Genomic DNA, 14,241 nt, shown 5'->3' with positions numbered 1-14,241 from the left:
ACCATGGTGTCGTGGTCAGCTTGCTCATCCATCCTGCAGGCTTTTCCCTCATCCACACAGGCAGCAAGAACCTCATACCTGTTGGACAAGGGCAAAGGCCGAGGCTCCTCCAGCACTGCACCTGGGGTCCCCTTACCTGCCTGAGTTGCAGTCACACCCTCCTGTCCCTGACCACTAACCAGACCTGTACCACTACCTAACCTAAGGGGTGTGACTGTCTCCTGGATCAAAGTGTCCAGGTAACTCTCCCCATCCCTGATGCCCTGCAATGTCTGCACCTCAGACTCCAGCTCAAGAACTCTTGAGCTGAAGTTCCTCAAGATGCAGGCACTTACTGCAAACGTGGTTGTCCAGGATCACACTGCTCTCCACAAACTCCCACATGCTGCAGTTGCGGCACACCACTTGCACTGCCATCCCTACATGACCTTGATTTATTTAATTAAATTTGTCATTAGGTAACTTAGTTTACAGTGTAGTTTCTTGACTACTTACTTGATCTAGAGTAAGTTATGGGTACTGAAATTAAATATCTACCTGTAACACAAAGCACTTCAAGTAGTGTAGGCAAAAAGCAGCAACTCCTTCCCACTCTTTCCAAATTCCCAAATAAAACATTCTGTTTAAGTCCACGCCGTTTTAATCCCGCTCTGTGCAGACCTAGTTGTGGATGTTGAGCCGAGACACCAATCTAAACAATGAAATGTTAACGGTACAATATTGCTCAAAGACAATGTTAAGTGTATGAGGGAGTACTTGCTACTCAAAAAGCACCTGCCCACCACCCAACTCTTTCCAGGTAGGAGAATAAAAGAAATTATAAATAAGGGTGAATGTTGTGAGACCCTGTAATGTACTGCCGCAGAACGCTACAGTTTTCTAATCTGCACTGAACTGCATGCAAGGACCCACCTGTGGCGCAGGGCATTGTATCATTCACCCAATGATATCTGATTGGGAAAAAATCAACTTGTTCTCTTGTGGAGGTCTCCCATTTCGGGTATCCATTCCTCCTCCGTCGCTCCCTGACGCACAAATTGTGTTGAGGCACAGATCAGCCATGATCTACTTGAACGGCAGAACAGGCTCGAGGGTCTGAATGACCTAATCCTGTTCCTATATTGCAGGGAAGGCTGTATGTATCCTGAAAAAGCTCCATTTACTTTACCTGGGTTCTAGTATGTAGTGTGATTTTCCAGAATTGTGTTGCTCTAAACGGGCTCCCTTGGTGATCTGATATTGGTCCTAGGAAGGGATTGGAGGTGTTCTGGGGCAGAATGCTGATCATTGATTTGTGGTGTTAGAGCTGAATAACATCTGTAGGAAGCTTCAGTGGTTTTGTTGTAACTGTTTTTGTTCATTTAACTCCCTCACAGTGTCTGTCTTGGTGACCCACATTAAACCAATTTCCTCTTCTTATTCAAAAGCAAAATACTGCAGATGCTGGAAACACTCAGCAGGTCAAGCAGCATCTGTGGAGAGAGAAACAGTTAACATTTCAGGTCGATGTTCTGGCGAAAGGTCATCGACCTGAAACGTTAACTCTGTTTCTCTCTCCACAGATGCTGACTGACCTGCTGAGTATTTCCAGCATTTTCTGTTTTTATTCCTTGTACATTGATACATTTTTAGAAAAAGTCTTGATTTTAAAATAAATGGTTTATAGTTTTTTTGACATCTACCTTTTTCCCTTTTGCATTTCTTGCAGAAGGTTGATGACTTAAGCCCCACATCACATTGTGAGCACATAATCTAGGCTGCCTTCAGTACAATGCTGAGGGAGTGCTGCACTGTCTGAGGCGCTGTGCTTTGGTGGAGCACCTGTCTGCCTGGTCCAGTATTTCAGGTGGACATTAAGGCCTAGAAATTCAGTTGTTTGCGCCAGCCGCTAGCGCCTTAGGAGGAGGAGATGTGGGGCGCTAGGCGGCTAGCGGCTGCGCGATCTGCGCCTCTCCCCAACTTCAGTAAAGATTTAGCGGCGGCGCAAAGCCTTTGCGCGCGCTCAGCTGCGCGCACAGATCCTGACATCATTTCATCGTGCAACGCCCTTTGTGCGCCCCAAACCGGAAATTCAGTGGCGCCGGCCTATTGCGCGCCTGGCGCCCCTAGCGACTGGTAGAGGGGAACGGTTCCCAGTCGCTGCGGGGCGCGGGGGGCGCTAATTAAAGGGCACTTCTCCTGCAGTAGAAATGGCAGCCATTTTGCAACACTCCTTCTTTGTGAGAGACGGATCTTTGCAGAGAGACAAAGGTAGAGAGCTTTCTGGTTTGGCTCAACACTCGCACAGGTACTTGTGGCTTCAGGCCACAGCTTTGCACTTGTCTTTAACTTCAGAGCCATAGCATTGATTGGAAACATCTAATGGGGGCTGCAATGGGTGCAAACCCTGGCCTTCTCCATAGTCCTGGGCGTTGTCCAGATCAAGCAGCAGTGGTCAGGCCTTGCTTCAGGGCTGCAATGTGCAGGGCGTGGCAGGCCAACAAATCCACCCTCCCCCTTTAAGAGCTCACCGGCGCCAGAGTGTCTGCCGTCAATCAGCAACTCGCCGCATCTGCGCTGCGCCCGCCCTCGGGTTTCGCCCCGGGCCGCCGGCTTAGCGCCTAATGATAGTCGTGCATCGCCTGTTTTAGCGCAGCAGCATCCTCTTGGGGCGATGCCACTGAATATCGGCGAAGTTGCGCCGGGCACAAACTTTAGCGGCCGCCCGGCTGTAGCGCCCCAAACGTGGCTATACTGAATTTCTAGGCCTAAAGATCCCATGACACTATTTCAAGAAGATGAGGGAGTTCCCTGTGTGTCCTGGCCAAACTTCTTCCCTCCACCAACACCACTTAAAATCAAATTAACTGGTTATTTACTTCATTACTATGGGACTTCACTAAGCATGAAATATTCGTTGCATTCACCTACATAACGACCATAACTGTACTTGGAAGTAAATTGATGTGTGAGGCACATTGGGGGATGAGGCATGTGGGATGTGCTATATAAATGAGAGTTCTTTCTTTCCCTTGCAGGTTCAGCTGTGCTCAATGACCTGGTTGCCCTAGAAGTAAAGCCAGGCGTATTGCTGAGACTCACCACAGATACAAGCCCTGAACTCTTTGCTCAGGCTGTCAAGGCACGCGACCCTGCAGGGACGGCAGGGCATTTAGTTTCCATTGTAACTGCAGATGGATTAAGAAATGCTCCCTTGGCATTGCTAGCTAATCACGTGGAAACTGCTTTGGCAGCAATCGGTGGTTTAGAAGGTAAGATTGTTTTCGTTCAGCAGCGTATTCAAATTTAAAATGACACTTCTCTGGCAAGTGCTACCAATCGCCCAAACTCGCTTGCCTTGGTTATGCGTCAGAGATTCATAATCGGGTCACAAATAAATAGTCTTGTTTGTCATGTGTGGAGACGAATGCATTGGGAAAGCAGCAATCAAGTCGGGAAGTGCCGTTTGTTTATTTTTTTTGAACTTGTCTTTACCATGATATGATTGCATAAAGTGCCAAGCTGACAGGTTCAAGGGGATTATACAGGCTGTGGGTTGTTTTCCCCTCTCCAACTTCCTCTTTATGGCCCTGTCACACTCCTTACAAAAGTGCAGGCTATGTTTTGTCTCCCAAGGGTGAAAAATAATGATCCAGAAATAAGGTGTTAAGTAAGGCAGGGTACAAAAGTGGAATAAAATAGTGAAAAACAAGGGTGGGGACGTTACATCCATACGGACTGAGTACCAGCAAGCAAAAGCAAACCGGACATATAAACCTAAGCTGAGTCCAAGAGATTCTATTTAGGCTAGTGATAGAATGACAAGTTGAGGAATGAATCACGACCTCTTGTAGTATTCATGGTGATGTAAATGAAACATGACATCAAATATATATCTTCTTTAGGCACAGACTTCCTATGTGTCTGACAGTTGTGTATCCCTGCTGTACTATATATGTTCATGAGATTGAATAACCCCAACTAATTATAAAGGAAATAGTTGGTGTAATCTATTAAAATAGTGGGGGGGGTTTTCCATTCTTGGGATGTGAGCATTACTGGCAAGACTGGCATTTATTGCCCATCCCTGGTTGGGGGTTTGATACAGAAGTTGCTAAGCCATTTCAGAGGGCAGTTAAGTGTCAGCTACGTTGGTGTGGGACTGGAGTCACATATAAGCCAGACCGTGTAAGTACGGCAGATTTCCATCCCAAATATGGCACTATTTCAAAGAAGAGCGGGGGAGTTATCCCCGGTGTCATGGCCAATATTTATCCCTCAACCAACATAACAATAACAGATTATCTGGTCATTATCACATTGCTGTTTGTGGGACCTTGCTGTGCACAATTTGGCTGCCGCATGTCTCTCATTACAACAGTGACTACACTTCAAAAGTACTTCATTGACTGTAAAGCGCTTTGGGACGTCTGGTGGTCGTGAAAAGCGCGATATAAATGCAAGTCAGGCTTGCTTGCTTGGATATTAGTGAATCGGTTGGGTTTTTACGACAATCCGATAGCTTTTACTGGTACCAGCTTTTTATTTCCAGACTAAATTCAAATTCTCAAACTGCCATTTGAACTCGAGATCACTAGATCATTAGTCAGGGCCTCTGGATTACCAGTCCAGTAACATGACCACTACGCTACTATACCATGTCTGGGAGTTGGGTTTTGAATCTAGCCCAGACTAATGAGATGAAAAGTTTCCCTCTCTGGTGGCTTTAAGAACCCAAAATAAAATCAGTCTCTGTGCTTTAGTGCAATTCCTATTTGGCCCAATTAAATCCATTTGGCAAACCTGCCCTTAACTTGGCAGCTGCAGTCAATGGATGTCTGCAGATGGAAATAGCACGCCAGGTTTTTCTTGGGTAAGGGTATCAAGGGCAATGGGGAAAAGGTGGCTAAATAGAATTGAGTAATAGATTAGCCATTGTCTAATAGAATGTAGGAACTGGCTCAAGGGCTGAATGGCCTCCTCCTGTTCCTGTGCAATATTTATGTTGTGTACAAAGTTAAGGCAGTGTAAGTAGACTTTTACTTTGCAACAGACCCATTGTGTACCTGACCTGGAGTGCTTGATGCTGGCAAAATGTTGAAACATGAAAATGAGAAAAAGCCCATTGCGGAAAATAAATGGGTGTTGGATATGGTTGGTTAGAAACTGCTAGACCTATAAATGATCTGAATATTTCAGGTTTTTCCCCAAGATAGAATTGGATAAGATGTTAAATTGAGGCACCATGTACAGGTGGACATTACAGACCACCCTGCTCTTTGAATAGTGCCGCGAGTTCTCCTGGCCAACATTCCTTCCGCCGCCCCGCCCCCCGAGTCCTGAGCTTAACTTCTCATTCATCCCATTGTAGTTAGTGGTGTGTTCGTGATGCAGAATGACTGTGTGTTTGCCTACAGAAGTTACCTTATTCCAAAAGTAATTTAGTGCTTTGAGACGTTTCAATGTGATGAGACTCAATATATACGTAACATAATTTAATGATGAATAAAAGGATAGAATATTTCTCTCCACTCTGCTGTGCCCCAAGTTTCATGTAATTGCCCCACACATCTTTATTTTAAAATGGATGATGGAGATTAGCAGACTCGTGTTGTGACTTTCTTCCCAATTGCAAGTGAGGGACGATAGACTCTTGGATTTTTGGAGAACAGATTAGCAGCTTTATTCTCAGAATGTGGTTACAGCATTGATTTCTGCCAACATTTTTCTCATTTCCAGCATCTTTTGTGGTTTGTTTTCTTTTACAGCAAACTTCTTGGAGACTGAAGGAGTATCTTCAAATCTATCCGCCAAATTCATTCTTGATTGTCTTATCAGGATTCCAGTCAGACTCTGCAAATCGCTCTTACAGAAGGTAGCCTGCTATTCATGAACACTGCATGACTTGTATCGTCTAATGCCTTCGCTTTAGCATGTCACCACATCGGGTGTAAAATGGACATAAATGATGCAGTACTTAACTGTTCAGTGCAAAATGTCTGTATGCAACAGACACTTGCTGTTAGCACCGGGTAGAGCTGTTTGCAAAACCAGATTTGTCAAAATGCCCACGTGGCCAGTTGGAGTGTGGCAGGCTATTTGATCTCACCGGGCATCACTGGTTACTGTTCTCATCCAATGTTCACACTGCACGTTCCTGCAGCTGAGACCAATTCCAGCACCTTTATCGCTGTCCTATTGGAGATCCTATTGGCGATCCTGCTGAGTGAACCTGGGATCCTCTGGTCTCTGAGGAAGGATGTTCTTGCCATGGAGGGAGTGCAGCGAAGATTCACCAGGCTGATACCTGGGATGGCAGGAATGACGTATGAGGAGAGATTGGGTCGATTGGGCTTGAATGAGAGGGGATCTCATTGAAACTTATAAAATTCTAACAGGACTAGACAGACTGGATGCAGGAAGGATGTTCCTGATGGCCGGGGAGTCCAGAACCAGGGGTCACAGTCTAAGGATAAGGGGTAAGCCATTTAGGACAGAGATGAGGAGGAATTTCTTCACCCAGAGAGTGGTGAACCTGTGGAATTCTCTACCACAGAAGGCAGTGGAGGCCAATTCATTAAATATATTCAAGAAGGAGTTGGATATATTTCTTAAGCCTAAAGGGATATGGGGAGAAAGCAGGGACAGGGTACTGAATTTGGATGATCAGCCATGATCTCATTAAATGGCGGAGCAGGCTCGAGGGGCCGAATGGCCTACTCCTGCTCCTATCTTCTATGTTTAGCACTGCGCCAGGTAGCACTCACACTCATAAGGCCTGCAGGGCAGCTTCTTCTGCACCGTTTAGCACCCAGCTTGGAATGACATTCGTCGATCACCTGCTCACCTCTCCCGCAGGCTGGGGAGAAATTGGGGGGTAATTCATCTCCTCAATATACATACGCTTATTGTGTTTGTGTGTTTGCTTAATGATTTCTCCTGCACTATAGAGATTCTAAGCAAATCCAGGTCACTCCGAGAAAGTTTCATCTACGTAACCTGTCTTCTGCTTTGCCATTTTGTGGATTCAGATATGTAATGTTAAGCTAAATGTTGCTGTTGGTTGCATTAAACAGTTGTTATCGATGAGCTGTGCAGTGTCCTGTTCCTAAGTTACACAGTGAGACAGGGACAGGATGATCCTTATCATGCATTAGAAATGCCAAACTTGGTTTTCAAGCCAAAATAAGATTTTTTTTTCAAGTATATGATTGAATTGTGACACCTATTATTAAAAATACACTTTCCACTAAGTGATAAGATGACTACTATGTAATTCAGTTATTGAGAAATCTGTACCTGTAGTAATTTTGATTGCCTTTCAATCAGACTTGTGAAGCTGTGAAATGACTGCTCCCCCTTTCGCCCCCCCCCCCCCCTGATGTTCTCAGCCAGCCATGACATGAACATGGTACCAGTGTGTTAATGGGCGGAGGTCCAGTTCAGCCATGCTTCTGCTCACTATTCTATTCTTTGTCATATTGTTGGGGGTGGGGGAGAGGAGGAGGAGGAGGAAGCAGTATTTACAGGTGGTGAACCTGCATCCTGTGGGCCTCTTATTTATTTCTGAAATTAAAACAGTTGTGCATTTTTTTTACAGGGTACTCCAGGCTGGTTGTTAAAAATTGAATGGGGGTTTTATATCAACTGTTTAAAAACTCCCTATAGTTTAATTTCCACTCTTCCACTAAAACATATACTTTAAGGTGTCTTGTGTGCAGGCTGTGTCTATAGTGGGCACCACCATGAAATATCACGATCAAAACCGGTTCTGAGCGATGTGCCAGCTTCACTCAAAATAAGACACCAACAATGACAGACAGGAAAAGACCCACTGGTCCATCCAGCCTGTCCCCCTCAATCGTGATACCTTGTGGACCCCAATGTATACACGCCATACCCAAAACCATGTGATCTCCTGGGAGAGATGAAAAACCAGACACAAAAGGCATCAAGGGGTATGGGGAGAGAGCGGGAATATGGTATTGAGATAGAGGATCAGCCATGATCACATTGAATGGCGGAGCAGGCTCGAATGGCTGACTCCTGCTCCTATTTTTCTATGTTCTTAAAAACCCAGGCCAATTGTGGGGGAGGAATTTTCTCCGGCCCCCTTGGGCGATCAAAACTTGTCCCGGAAACCACCCTGGCCCTGATAATTTTATGCTGTAACTACCTTTTTTGTGCGAGATGATCCTCCACCTCAACCAGAAACAGGTCTAGCTGTTACTCCATCCTGCATTATTCCTTTTACACAGGATAATGTAATTGATTTGTAAATGTGAAATTAATTTTGGCAGCTGTAGGTTTATAGAAGGAATGCAGAATTAAAAGGATAGTTATTAAAATACTGGAAACGATTGTAAATTGCAGGTATTCCTCGAGCCATTTTCTAGAGTAATCGGGCAATCCGAATCAAAGGAACTCCTGCTTCAAACAGCAAATTGCTCCTTCCGGTATCTGAACCGACTGCACGAACTGGGAATCCTTCTGGGGATTACAGAATGGATTAGGGATTATCATACCAAACTGGATCCAGCAAAACTCATGTCCATTGCATCAAAGGTCATAAAGGTGAGTCCTTTCCACTGAGATTGCTGGGAAACGTCAGTTCATTTTGAAGTAAAAACAGAGTGATAGAAATCAGCAAGTCGATTGGCATCTTGGAGAAGTCTGTTCTGCTGCAGGTCCCAGAGGAAAATGTGCACTCTGCTTTATTTTTACCTACCCATCAGCCAAGTCCTCTTTCGGGACTTCAGGAGAGTTTTGTAAAATCACAAACCTCTTCACTGAATCTGAAATCTTTCCTACAGTGAGAACAGCAGTCTGACAGATCCACCAAATACTTGGGTTTAACAGCAGTCCTCCTGACTGATGCCCTTTATTGGTGGGTCTACAGCAAGTTATAGAATCACAGAATGGTTACAGCACGGAAGAAGGCCATTTGGCCCGTCGAGCCCGTGCCGGCTCTCTGCAGGAGCACTTCAGCTAGTCCCACTCCCCCGCCCTCTCCCCGTAGCTCTGCAATTTTTTTTCCTTCAGGTACTTATCCAACTCCCTTTTGAAAGCCATGATTGAGTCTGCCTCCACCACCCTTTCAGGCAGCGCATTCCAGATCCTAACCACTCGCTGCGTAAAATTTTTTTTTCCTCGTGTCATCTTTGGTTCTTTTGCCAATCACCTTAAATCTGTGTCCTCTGGCTCTCGACCCTTCTGCCAACGGAAACAGTTTCTCGCTATCTACTCTGTCCAGACACCTCATAATTTTGAACACCTCTATCAAATCTCCTCTTACTCTTCTCTGCTCCAGGGAGAACAATCCCAGCTTCTCCAGTCTATCAATGTAACTGAAGCCCCTCATTCCTGGAACCATTCTTGTAAATCTTTTCTGCACCCTCTCTAACACCTTCACATCCTTCCTAAAGTGTGGTGCCCAGAATTGGACACAATACTCCAGTTGAGGCCAAACCAGTGTTTTATACAGGTTCATCATAATTTCCACACTTTTGTACTCTATACCTCTATTCATGAAGCCAAGGATACCTCTATTCATGAAGCCAAGGATCCCGTAAGCTTTTTTAACTGCTTTCTCAACCTGCCCTGCCACCTTCAACGATTTGTGCACACATACCCCCAGGTCTCTCTGTTCGTGCACCCCCTTCAGGATTGTACCCTTTAGTTTATATTTCCTCTCCTCATTCTTTCTACCAAAATGTATCACTTCACACTTTTCTGCGTTAAATTTCATCTGCCACGTGCCCACCCATTCCACCAGCCTGTCTGTCCCCTTGAAGTCCATCACTGTTCACTATACTTCCAAGTTTTGTGTCATCTGCAAATTTTGCAATAGTGCCCTGTACACCCACATCCAAGTAATTAATATATATCAGGAAAAGCAGTGGTCCTAGAACCGACCCCTGGGGAACACCACTATATACCTTCCACCAGTCTGAAAAACAACCGTTCACCACTACTCTCTGTTTCCTGTCACTTAGCCAATTCCGTATCCATGCTGCCACTGTCCCTTTTATTCCATGGGCTTCAACTTTGCTGGCAAGCCTATTATTTGGCACTTTGCCGAACGCCTTTTGGAAATCCATGTACACCATGTCAACCGCATTGCCCTCATCAACCCTCTCTGTTACCTCATCAAAACACTCGATCAAGTTGGTTAAACACGATTTGCCTTTAACAGATCAATGCTGGCTTTCCTTAATTAATCCACACTTGTCCAAGTGACTGTTAATTTTGTCCCTGATTATTGTTTCTAAAAGCTTCCCCACTACCAAGGTTAAACTGACTGGCCTGTAGATGCTGGGTTTATCCTTGCACCCTTTTTTGAACAATGGTGTAACATTTGTAATTCTCCAGTCCTCTGGCACCACCCCCGTTTCTAAGGAGGATTGGAAGATTATGGCCAGTACCTCCGCGATTTCTTCCTTCAATTCCCTCAGCGTCCTACGATGCATCCCATCCGGTCCTGGTGACGTATCTATTTTAAGTACAGCCCGTCTTTCTAGTACCTCCTCTTTATCAATTCTTACCCCATCCAGTATCTCCTTTACCTCCTTCAGTATGACTTGGCAGCATCTTCTTCCTTGGTGAAGACGGATGCAAAGTACTCGTTTAGTACCTCAGCCATACCCTCTGCCTCCATGTATAGGTCTCCTTTTTGGTCCCTAATCGGTCCCACTCCCCCCCCCCCCCCCCCCCCCCTCTTACTACCTGTTTATATATTTATATGCCTATAGGAGACTTTTGGATTCCCTTTTGTGTTGGCTGCCATTCTATTCTCATACCCTCTCTTTGCCCCTCTTATTTTCTTTTTCCACTTCTCCTCTGAACGTTCTATATTTAGCCTGATAATTTGCTGGTAACTGCTGAAGAATCCCGAGCGGGACAGGTTATAACCTTTAATTCTCCACTCCCACTCTGACCTCTCTGTCCTCTGCTCCTTACACTGTTCCAATGTAGCTCAACGTAAGCTCGAGGAACAGCACCTCGTCTTTCGATTAGGCACTTCACAGCCTTCTGGACTCCACGTCGAGTTCAACAATTTCAGACCATAACCTCTGGCCCTATCTCTCTCACGTGGCAGCTGTTGATGGTTCTACCATTCCCATTTACACCTCTTCTAGACCCAGCTTTTATTTCTTTTCTTGTCTCATTACCATCTCCTTTAGCTTTGTACAGTCATCCCTTTTGCCATTCAGTCTCTCCTGCCTTTCACCCTATCACAGACCTTCCCTTTTGTTCTTTCCTCCCCTCCCCCCTTTCCCTGCTCCTGCACTTCCTTAAAACCTGTTACATCTCTAACTTTTTCCAGTTCTGCCGAAAGGGTCATCGACCTGAAACGTTAACTCTGTTTCTCTCTCCACAGATGCTGTCTGACCTGCTGAGTATTTCCAGCATTTTCTGTTTTTATTTTAGGCTGACACCTGCCCCGCGCAGAGGGGTTCTTCAACAGGCATTGGGCCTCTAGTTAACAGTTGCAATGGGCCCACGGCAGATTTAACAGCGAGGTGCTTAATGAGTTTTCCATGAAATGCATACCCCATACACTGAATTTAATGTAGAATGGACACCTGATATTCCCAGCCAGCACCGGATTAAGATATTGCCTTGTGATCTCACCATGGTAGTTTTTAATCGCCTGTTTTAAAAAAAAAAAAAAAAAAAATTTTTTTAAATGATTGCAAAAATTAATCAATTATAGAAGCTTGTGGGGTTTTTTTGAGAGAATGAAAGCTTTTTTCTAACTATACATGTAAATTGTGCTCCAGACTGTGGACTCCGCATCGCTGAGCAGCAGGTCTTCCGTTGTGGGGCTGAGTGAAGGTGAAGATTCTGATGTGCCCAAGTCTGAATCTGAGCCTGATGCAGATTCTGAAATTATATCCGCCAGTTCAGGTACGAAACATTTTGAAGCTACTGTAGTCCCACCTTCTGAAGGCACTGCTTCATGCCGGGATGCCTATCGGGGACGGCTGCAGTCCTCCTACACTCACCCATGTGGCCATGTTTGAGAAACCGGTCGCAGCCGATCCAGGCCCTATCCCCATCGAACGTCCACACAGGCTCAGTTTCCACCAGGAGTCACTATAAGAACCAGGAGTGGGAACACTGCCAAAAATAAATTCTGGGTAGGAAACCAGCCTTTCAGATTTCTTTTCTAAAGCTTGATACCAGTTGTCCTGCCCATACCCCAATGACCTCCTTCTCATTCCTTAGGCCTACCGGTGATTCTCACTTTACATATGAACTAGGGGTCTGTGGTGATGTCATTTTTCCTGTTACTTTGCTGCAATGTTATTCTGATATCTGACTAAATAAAATTAACATTTGGTTCCTTTCATATAACTATAGACTGCATTAGCTTACCCTCCCATCCATATAACATGATATTTATCTCTGGTTTCTGTGGGGGTGGCAGTGCTACAATTGGCTTTGGAATTTCTGGACTAGAGGGGAACATTGTGTTGGGTTCCCTCTCTTGATCATTGTCCAGTGACTCCTGGCAGAAACCTTGCAAGTGTGAAAGTTAGCTTATGGGGCAGGATTGGACTTGACTGAGAGCCAAATCGCCTGTTCACTGCCCAGGTTCAGGCTGTGGTGGCCCTAGCAGCGTCTTGGATGAGACACGGTCGGTCTGACGCCACCTGCGGAATCAAATCCCAGAGTAATTCGGTAGCTTTGGAAGAGGAGATGGGATGGAAGAAGAGACAGTTGCAGGACACACAAAGAAAATGCTGTAATTGCAAATTGAATTTGTGGTTTCTTATTTCAGATGATGACGATGATGGTGACAAATTTGTGCTTGCCACTGAAATGAGTGACCTGCCACCATCTGCCGAGAAACCATCTGAGCACGAAGGCGATTCTGAGCACGGAGGAGATTCTGAGCACGGAGGCGATGCTGCGACCTTAAATGGTGCTCCACCTGATCCTGCTGATCTAACGAGCAGCGACGAAAGTTCACTTGATGCAACTAAAGAGGAAGAGAACCTGCACCGGACGATCATTGAGGATATCCGGTCTGTACCTGTGTCTGATGACACCAAAGCAAAATTAGCGCTGATCTTGATTTGCTGTCACTCAAGATAAATGTTGCCCAGGGATCGGGGGTGGGGAGGTTGAGTGTAAAAGGAATGTGGCAGATGGAACACATTCCCAATTGACCTGCAGGAGCAGCCGATGAACAGGAATTCCAAGTCCTTGTCCCATTGCTGACCTGGAAACGTTGCCAATATTAATGGAGCCGGATTTACAGAGGTCGAAATGCAATGGGGAATTGAGGTATCAGAGGAAGCAGATTAAAATATTCTCAGCGCTGAGAAATCGTTCTCCGCTTCTCCCTCACCGTTGAGTTCGTTCTCTGTCACTGCTGAAGCAACTCTGGCTTGGGAAGTGCCATGTGAGCAATTGTGTGTGTGTGTGTGTGTGTCCTCTGGCTTGGCTTCTTCCCTCCTCCCTTTTCGGCTTGGAATGTGGGGCTTCCTTTCAGTTGTTGCAGCCAACGACCCTCAGTCTCCGGAATAAACAGCGACGAGAAAAGATTTGCAGAGCTGAAAACAAGCTAACCAGTTGGAACAAAGTGGGGGTAATTTTGAGTTTTGGTGATGGTGTGAAATGGGTGATAATCAGATTGGCCATCCATTATACATCTCTCCCAGGTATTAATACAGAAAGAAAATACTGCAGATGCTGGAAATCTGAAATGAAAACTGAAAATGCTGGAGAAACTCAGCAGGTCAGGCAGCATCTGTGAAGAGATAAACAGAGTTAACGGTTCAGGTCGACCTGAAGCATTAACTCTGTTTCTCTCTTCACAGCTGCTGCCTGACCTGCTGAGTTTCTCCAGCATTTTCTGTTTTCTCCCAGATATTACTTCTATTGTAGTTGATGGAAATTAAAATCAGGAGAGGTGTGCACCGGGCGGCTGATCCGATTTTGCCTAAAATTAGTTTTTTTTAAAGTTGAATCCAGCACAGGCTGTGGAAATTACTTGCTTGACTGTGATTTAAGGGTCCTACATGAAATGTGTCCCATTCCTAGAGAGCCAGAGCCCACAGTGGGAACACTGCCCAAATTGGTATAATTGAGAAGCTACAAGTCTGGTTGTTGTATGAAATAGAAATTCACACTTGTGCAGTGCCGAGGTTTGGCCAGAGTACAGGGGAAGCATTAACCTGCCTCTTAATGCTTTAGTGTGCTTGAACTGGGAGGAGGAAGAAGATACATTTAGGATTTGTAATAAGTGAC

The 14,241-nt window shown here is 45.3% G+C and overlaps 1 protein-coding gene across 5 annotated transcripts in view; it reads left to right on the top strand.

Annotated features, from left to right (window-relative positions):
- LOC147102975 (uncharacterized) overlaps positions 1-14,241 on the top strand; it is a 164,691-nt gene that overhangs the window by 94,204 nt on the left and 56,246 nt on the right. For all 5 annotated transcript variants that reach the window (XM_085963981.1, XM_085963979.1, XM_085963977.1 and 2 more), the window contains 5 exons: positions 3,018-3,251; positions 5,748-5,854; positions 8,353-8,553; positions 11,763-11,889; positions 12,767-13,013. In XM_085963981.1, coding sequence (XP_085820107.1) covers positions 3,018-3,251; positions 5,748-5,854; positions 8,353-8,553; positions 11,763-11,889; positions 12,767-13,013 — 916 coding nt within the window. The remainder of the gene's footprint in view (positions 1-3,017; positions 3,252-5,747; positions 5,855-8,352; positions 8,554-11,762; positions 11,890-12,766; positions 13,014-14,241) is intronic.

The sequence above is a fragment of the Somniosus microcephalus genome, chromosome 21, assembly GCF_052327205.1.
Source record: "Somniosus microcephalus isolate GS21.2 chromosome 21, FLI_Smic_1.0, whole genome shotgun sequence".
Lineage (NCBI taxonomy): Eukaryota > Metazoa > Chordata > Chondrichthyes > Squaliformes > Somniosidae > Somniosus > Somniosus microcephalus.
The sequence above is the reverse complement of the archived record's forward strand: the minus strand, read 5'-3'. Positions and strand labels throughout refer to the sequence as shown.